The sequence below is a fragment of the Sinocyclocheilus anshuiensis genome, unplaced genomic scaffold (assembly GCF_001515605.1).
Source record: "Sinocyclocheilus anshuiensis isolate Anshui unplaced genomic scaffold, SAMN03320099.WGS_v1.1 scaffold61, whole genome shotgun sequence".
NCBI lineage: Eukaryota > Metazoa > Chordata > Actinopteri > Cypriniformes > Cyprinidae > Sinocyclocheilus > Sinocyclocheilus anshuiensis.
Window position 1 is genome coordinate 128856 of NW_015536473.1, and position 8823 is coordinate 137678.

At 38.3% G+C, this 8823-nt stretch overlaps 1 protein-coding gene across 1 annotated transcript; it reads left to right on the forward strand.

Annotated features, from left to right (window-relative positions):
• The first annotated feature begins 1809 nt into the window (after positions 1-1809).
• Positions 1810-8387, forward strand: LOC107704330 (uncharacterized). The gene is made up of 6 exons (XM_016507262.1): positions 1810-1872; positions 1973-2317; positions 2789-2833; positions 2963-3076; positions 6675-6920; positions 8332-8387. The coding sequence occupies exons 1-6, from the start codon at positions 1812-1814 to the stop codon at positions 8385-8387; spliced, it is 867 nt and encodes a 288-aa protein (XP_016362748.1). The 5' UTR covers positions 1810-1811.
• Positions 8388-8823: the final 436 nt, after the last annotated feature.

Consider the following 8823-nt stretch of genomic DNA (forward strand, 5'->3'; position numbering starts at 1 on the left):
CCCTTCATCATGATTGGGGTCAGTTCTAAGGGACAGTAGTCTTTCAAGGAATGAGGCCTGTTTATTAGCTCTGAAAGGCCAATAAGACACAATACTATCCTTAATACACTGAGGTTATTTACAGATATCCTTGTAACAGTGTAATTATACATTTAAATACTGAGTAATATTAATTAAGTACATGTACTTACTATATGGTTAGGGTTAAGATTTGGGTTTGGTTTAGGGTTACTTGCATGTAATTATGCATAATTTATTGTTATTATAATAGTAAGTACAAGTAACATGTGTAACAAGGACACCTTAAAATAAAGTGTTACCCTATGTTGTTCCATTCTACTGTCTGTTTATTTAAACACATCTCAATAAAGGACTTTGTCTGCTTTAAAAGTTTTGTGACTCTTTCCTTTGATCACTGAGGGTTTTGAAACCTAAAGCGACTGTGACCTGTTCAAAACTACAGCGTAAGCTTCCTGTCTCACATTACCTTCGAAAAAATGACTTCCTCCTTCAATAAACTACAGAAAACCTATGCACCATTCTCCAAGTTTAACCATGACACTTTAACATACATGTGTTAACATGAGACTGATATAATAGAACTGCAGTCCATGTAAAGTTATATACACTCTTATAAACATGACATTTTGTTATAAATTAGACCTAATTTGTCAATTTTTGCAAAAAAGCTTTTTTTGCAATATGGTCAAAATTATTAACATTTATCCATGCACTTACAAATCCACACACATTTAGTTGCTTTGCAAGCTAAGAAAGCACATTCAGTAAAAACATGAAGATTTTCATTACAGCACAGTAGGGCTGTCAAAAAAAATTTGAATTTCGAATATTCGTTGAATTTAAAATAAAAATTCACATTCGAATGCAAAAACGTTACATTCACATTGTAGGTGTGTGTCAGGCAGCCTTATCAGTGGTGCACGAGATGTGATGACGATGTAAGTGTCGTTGCATTATAATGTTTTTGTTATCCTGTCCAGCTGAAGCCACTAGATGCGGCGCTGCTGTGTTGTTCATTAAAAATATAGTGGAAAAAGCGAACATCAATGCGGAGAAGATCTTGTTTACATCAAAACCGAAACCAAGCCGTTCACACAGAACGCATATTTCACGCATTTTCTAGAGGGACATCTATCACCATTGCACTCGCATCTCGCACAAAGGAGCCGCATGTTTAGAAAGCCATGTAAAATTAATGCAAGTTTAACTTTGAAAAAAAAAAAAACATATATCAAGACTTAATGGTGGGATTTTTTCCCCATCCCACTGCAACTCATGTTTTTAAATGAAAAATGTACTCTGTGTGATTGGCTTTCGGCCCTTTGTATTAAACTATGCATACATGCATGATGCTGTTTTGTTTATAGTTGTTTAAGCAACTTAATTAATTATAATTGTTTATAAACATTATTTTAAACATTATGCACTTTTTTCACAGATAGTCATTTTATCTTATACTTTGAATAAACGTGCATTAGTAATATTTTGCTTGATGCGCCCTCTTGTGGCCTCAGAAGAGAAGCCAAAAGCTTTTCTTCACCCTGACTGAAATTAGGCATTTTAAATTCGAATATAATTCGAATTTGATCATATTTAAGTACAAAATTCGAATTTAGTTTTTCAGCCATTTTGACAGCCCTACAGCACATAGAAGTCTGACACAACAAATAGTGGATCTGATACAAAGACTATTTTTGTCTGGAAAGGAAATGAAAAGTTTTGTTGTTTAGTTCCACTGCATTGTGCTGGAACCTTTAGTTTGATTAACACCTTAATTAACAGCAGACACAATGAACCAAGTCATTTTATTCTTCTGTGTATTTTCTTGGATTATGCAAACCACGTCCAGTGGTAAATATATCAAACACTATAAAATTAACAAATCAACCTCAAATTAACTATTAACAGTTTAAAATTAATTGCTTTTTTATCTTTATCAATGTCTCTCCAGATGCGTCTGTGCGAGGATCTTCTGATCTGTTAAGGGTTCAGATGGGAGAAAGCATCAGTCTGAACTGCAGCATGAGAAGCCGATATGAAGTCGCCTGGTATCACCTCAGATCTGGAGAACTCTATCTACTGACTGCTGCAGAGAAAGATGAATCAGGAAGAAAACTCCTGATCAACTACAATCCAAGCAGCCCTCGACTGAATCTTACAGCAGACACTTGGGTCACCAGAGCCACGCTGGTTATTTCTGGAGTAACAGAGTCAGATGTGGGTCTTTATTTCTGTGGAACAAAGTCTGACGCTCCAGAGATGTTCTTCGACAAACCCATCAGACTAGAGATCCAGGGTAACAGATTTCAGTTTTATATCATATGTGAACAAATTTGTCATTTTGTGTGTGGTGGTGGGGGAATGGATAAGATGAGCCAGCCAAGACCTTACAGAACAATCTTCTCTGATTTAATCCATAAAAGTAGTTTTGTTGGCATAAATGAATGTATTTAGGTTGATTCAGTGATGCTGGATAATATGTTTTTAATTTGAATAAAACCAGTTTTCTCCCTCATATTTATACTGAATGGATATTTCATATTCCTTTCATATTGGATATATCAGAGTAAATTTTCAGACCACAATCAAACACCTACCAACCTACATTTCTTGATCTGAAAAAGCAAATCCTAAAGGCCCTGAAACGCCATTATCATTTTTATTGCATAAAGGACAACATAAAAACTACAGAAGCTCATCTTAACCCAATCTTATACAACTAACAACTAAAGACAGTTCTGTGTGTAAATTTATCATATATTTACAGGTCTTATTGTAGTACAAGAGACAAAAGAAGAAGCTGACAACACAGGTAACATGTTGATTGTAATGTTGTATAATTAATTGTTAATGTTTTAACTTCTGCGTTCTGTATTGTACTGTATTTTGCAGTTAACACTTTCTGTTGTACAAACATTAATAATTCTCTGTCTGTCTGCAGACGAGGTGACGGTGACACTGACGGAGCGTGTGCTGATGTTCGGTGGTGTTGGTCTGGCTGTGCTTGTGTTTTTTCTGGCTACAGTCATCGCAGGAGGAATCATTCACTATCACGGTTGGCAGAAAGGATGGGCCGCAGCCAATCATGCTCAGAAAGGATGGACCGCAGCCAAACGCTCATCTCTCATGAATCACAAAGCAGCTAAATAACTTCTATTTCTGCTTTAACTCAATATATCCCTGCGATCTGCATTGCTTTGCTGTACCACGAATTAAAACAGGAATTGTGGCTGAGATGCTTTTCCTGTTGACTTGATCTACTTTCGCTTCAGAGATGTTCTGGCAAATGTTGCATTGTTTCAGCACCAGTAAAACTTACACAATCATTAATTGCATTGGTTATTATTCAGGTTTGTGGTTCATTTGTGCTTGTCAGTAACATTGTTAAATATAAAAACACTGTTACTGCTACTCTTTTTAATGCAACATGATTCAATATTCAATATACACAATATTCAAGCCAGACTAGCATGTTTAAAGCAACTTTTGTTTTTACCTACTTTAATGTAGAGATTGAGCCGATGAGTGATCTGTCAAAACCAATACGAACAAATATATGCTTTAATGTCATTAGATCAGCAGGACTTGTGATAAAAATATGTTATTAATACGTACATACAAGCTATTTTCGGGAGAAAATATAAATGTAAGTCTCTTCTGTGGCACATAAAGCTTTATTAAATAATCAGATGTCTTAATGTTAAATGTATTATTTACAGTTCAAATTGTAAAACTGAGAAACTGTGTTGTGCATTTTCTGACGGAAAACCTGATCATTACCAATGCTAAACCTCTTCAAAAACTAGAGCTGAATTTTCATGATTTCTTTAGGTTCCTGCAGGAGTGGATGGGAATGAGGTGGTAGATAAAAAACACATTTATACGAAATAATAGAGATCACTATCACTGAATTAATGTGTATGCGTATGAAGCAGTACGTAACACCTTGCAAAGGAGAGAGGAGAAGGGGAGGCATCTGTTCGAGATTCAGAAAAATATGGAAACAGGAGATTTGACTTCAGTATCAAGAAGAAGGAAAGCATCAATACCAAAGACTCTATAGGAGGCACAGAGTTGAATGGCAATTTACATAAAATTAACAAGCATGCTGAAAACAAGTGCAATGAACTAGAAATAGCTGAACTGATGTTTTCAAAACATCAATGCTCATGTACTGATGTTAGCCAACCAAAACACTGACAAGCAAAACACTTTATTAACATTACAAGGGAATTTAAAGGAACCTATTTAAAGGGATACTCCACCCCAAAATGAAAATGTTGTCATTAATCACTTACCCCCCATGTCGTTCCAGACCCGTAAAAGCTTTGTTCGTCTTCGGAACACAATTTAAGATATTTTGGATGAAAACCGGGAGGCTTGTGACTGTCCCATTGCCTGCCAAGTAAATTACACTGTCCAGGTCCAGAAAAGTATGAAAGACATCGTCAGAATAGTCCATCTGCCATCAGTGGTTCAACCGTAACGTTATGAAGTGACGAAGTGAAAAAATTAACCTCCATTGGTGAGTACCTCTCAACTCTCTCTCAGTGATCATATTCTGTGCGTAAATAATTAACAGCTGCAAGTTATTATAGTGAAAGCTAAAGTTGCTAAATGGTGTTCAAGAGTTTTTGGCGACAGTAATTGTGTAGTCAAAGAGCCAGGATAATTAGTGTCAGTCCTGACCAACTGAAAGACTAGAAGTTTGTACGTCATGCTTATCCCCCAAATGATCAAAGATGATGTTCAGTAAATCCTAATGTGCTTGTAGCGAAAGTGAAGCTTAATGTGGGATGGTTTGCAGCGGCTGGATCCAAGAGGTGCTATTTCTGTGTTTTTAGACCAGCGGAGCAACCGATTTTCATGTGCATCATCGCCAGACTCTGCTAAAACACAGAAATCATCCAAAAACTGGCCTGCTGGAGAAAAGGGATAATAAAGCCACTTGTTTGGAACAGGAAGTTGTTCAGTAGTGCTTCACAGGCATCGTGAGGCATGTTATAAGGGAGGAAATCTGGTTCACTTTCAATATTTAAACTGACATTGATGGCAGACAAAAGGTCCAATGACGTTTGTGTGCAGTTTCTTCTAACGGTCTAATTAAAGAAGAGCTGAATAACAATAAAACAAGAAGAAACAGTTGAGTTTAGAGTTGCATTGTGGTCAGTGCTTTTACCTTTTACTCATCCGTCCCTCGGGTCATTTTGACCCGAAAATTAGAGATGAACCGATCGATCGGCCAGGGATCGGAATCGGCCGATTTTCCTCATGATCGGCCCGGATCGGTGATCGGTCGGTCAGTCTCACGTCTTTTTGATTCTGAGCCGATCCGTTGTGTTACCAGTGGCACATGCAAAAATGTCAGCCGCGCATTCTCGCTCTCTTCTCTCCGACGACCCCTTCTCTCTCACACACGTCTCATTCGCTCCGGTTAAATAGTGCTTGTATTACGCATTATTTTAGTAATTCCCGCAGGTTTCGCGCGTGCGCACCACCACTGATCTATATTAGTGGATCGCACACAGTCCACGCTCAGTCTCAAACAGCTTGTGAGCCACAAATACCAAAATGAGTGGCTAACTGCTCTAAAACGTTCAAATACGTACAAAGCTTTATGGCGTCACTTAACGTGAAAAAAAGTCAGAGTTGTGAGATAAAAAAATCGCAATTACCTTTTTAATTTTTTATTCAATGGCGGAAACGGGCTTCCATACTTTTGGGCTGTTACCAAGCAAATGAAATCAGTATCAACAAAATTCATCTTTGCAATGCAGAGAAAACACAGAAGCTGCATCTGAAGTCTAATGCAGGACATGAATGCATTTAACCTGCAGTTACACATGCATAAATCATGTTTTGATATATTAAACAAAATGTTAAATATCGATATTTGAAATTATTTAAATAATAAAAGAAATGAATAAAATAATATAATAAAATAATGTGAAATTAAACCCGCCAGTAGGTGGCAGCAAGTCACTGTTAATAAGTGAGTCTTTGCGATTGAACCGAATCATTTAAACGGTTGATTCATTCAGGAACGAAACACCGTCATGTTGCTCAGAGATGCAAAACAGCGCTGTGGCTGTGTTTGGAGTGATTGTTGTTATCGAAATAGCGCAAAAACAGGAAATGTGTCTAAAACGTAAGTATCTTAATTGACTTTTTGTTTATTGAACTGTTGTAAAAAATTTGTAATCATGCTGATTTTTGGAGCATTATTTTTCGTTACTCTCTGTGTGAAATTGATAAACTGGGCTATATGAAGTGGTATAAATAGCCTATATACAGTACATTTTCTGCCCCCATTTCTTTCATTTTGTGATCATTCTAAATGTAGTGAAAGTGCAGTGAAATAACACACTCTAAATGCACTCTAGTCTAGGCTTCACGTAATGAATGCATGCATCCTGTAGATGTGTTTTGAATGTTTTTTTTTGCAAAATACTCAATAATGTCAAATCGCACATCGTTAAAACAACAATTACAATGTTATGATATATCTCGCACACCCCTATTGATTTTAGCTTTTCGTTGCTTTCATTTAGTAGTGTTTATTTCATATTACGTTACACCAGTGTAATACCACACGCCATCAATATTATAAAAGCGCAATGTCACAATTATGCTCTTGTTTTATTTCTCCTTAGTTCATTTAACAGGACAGAAAGGCAAAGAGCTGATGTTTGATGATCTGCCGCATGAGGCTGAGAGCGTTGAGCATTTTACAAAAGCTGGCTGGAAAGAGGCGTGGAGGAGAGAACGGGGCATCCTAACTGATCGACTGACTGACAAGAACGGCCGCCTGACCATTAAAAACTTCACATCCAGCGATGAAGGAACTTACACAGCTGAAATCTCAACAGGAGTAATCCTCGTCACCGTGACGGTCACAGGTGAGAGAAATTTGATCGCTGTCATTTTTTTAAATTGCCTTTCATGCAGTTTGTAACACAGCTCCAAGTGAATGAAAACATCCTGCAAAGTGTTAAATCTGAAAGTGCACTGTGTATAAAGTTATTGTCTCTCAAAAGCAAGAGTCGACTCTGAATCATAGAAACGAGTCGTTTTTAAAACTAATCCCAAATTGGTCAACATGAAACATTAGCATATTGCCCACCCACTTGTTGGTCTTTTCAGGTTGGTCAGAATGAAAATGCAAATTCATTTTTTGCCACTAGGTGCCGCTTTTGGAGCACTGTTTCCCCGGTAACGGCTGTAAACAAAGCAGCACTGCGCTCACAAACGCTGCTTTATCAGGCATTACAGACAAGATCCAATCGGACCAATCACCGCAGATCAGCGTCACACAAAGGAGGGGTTTGGAAAAATTAATCGTTGAGCGAATCGTTTGGGAGTCGTTGAGAAAGTAAGGTAAAAATATTGTTTTTATCAAAAAGCTATAACATGTGACATAAGCAAAATAATCACTAAGTAAAGGTGTAACAAAATGTCTGTATGGCAGAAAAAAAATAAAAATAAATCCCGTGTCCAGGGATTTTTTTTGCCATGCAGTGGTCATAGAGCTCTTTGTGGTGTTGCCTCAGATGTTGAACTAGATTTGTTGCGCCAAATTTACACGTACTCCGTCTGCTAGAGCCCTGAACGAGCCTCAAATTTAGGCCCTAGCCCTGCCCTGGCCTGAGACGTTCAGGCCCTAGCCCGGCCCGTGTCCGACAGCTTATCAGAATTATCGGCCCGAGCCCAACCCCGACCCGAGCACGTCTTTTTTTCCCCTTCTCCCAAACGTGTCCTGACAGCACGCACCATACATGCTGCTGCTGCTGGACACTAAGTCTAGCACGGCCTTGTGTTGTTTCCACCAGCGAGGCAATTTTTTTCATCACGAATTCATGGATGTCTAAAATATAAAAATAAGGAGAAGCCTAAAACAGGCCCGAGGCCCGGCCCACGTCTGAACTATGACGTGAAAATTGGCCCGAAGCCCGGCCCGAGGGGCGTAAAAAAGTCGGGGCCCATCGGGCCCGGGCTGAAATGCAGGGCTCTACCGTCTGCAGTGTGTATACAGTATGTGTATGCAGTGCAGAAGCAGTGAAGGACTGTGAAAGCGGGAACTCTTTCACGGGATGAAAAAGGACATAGTAGTGGATGATGGGGGTACTGACATTAATCTGCCAAAAAAGGTTCCTCTATGGCATCGCCGCGGAAAATTTTTTTTGGTTCTTCCTGGCACCTTTTTTTTAAAGGGGTCATATGACATTACTAAAAAGAACATTATTTTGTGTATTTGGTGTAATGCAATGTGTTTATGTGGTTTGAAAAAACTGCATATTCTTCGCGTTTTAGGTCCTGAGACCATATGGGGTGAAGATCAAGACAACCAAACCGAAGGTGGACTGTAACCTACTGGACTATATGATAGACTTCATACTGACAACTGCCATGTATGCAGCCTCAAACGTTTTTGAAAAGAGGGGCATTACCTTCACCAAGTTAAAGAGTGGAGGATTCATCTGGCCTTCAACAGCCCCCATGAGGTGACTCGATGTAGAATAAATCAGCTTGCTTTAGGCCTGAAATGACTGAAATCTTCATCTCATGTGAGTTGATATCATTTTAATCATTCTTAAAAGTATTTCTCATTTCTTGTGAATGTATTTTGTAGTATGTGTAAAACTTTTCCAATGAAAACCTTGTTTACCTTTATTGATATTGTAATCAAGGTTGTTAATGCCACCTTGATGCACCCTATGGACTGCACACATCTGCCTGTGTTGGGCTTGTGTTTCCAGGTTGTATAAAACTAGGCCTGCAACAACTAATCGATAATGAAAATAA

Excerpts from the sequence above, each read along its gene's own strand:
- LOC107704330 (XM_016507262.1), top strand. The coding sequence starts at position 1,812 with ATGAACCAAGTCATTTTATTCTTCTGTGTATTTTCTTGGATTATGCAA. Across the intron at positions 1,873-1,972 it reads TATGCAAACCACGTCCAGTG|ATGCGTCTGTGCGAGGATCT; the intron begins GTAAATATATCA and ends ATGTCTCTCCAG. Across the intron at positions 3,077-6,674 it reads AGGAATCATTCACTATCACG|TTCATTTAACAGGACAGAAA; the intron begins GTTGGCAGAAAG and ends ATTTCTCCTTAG.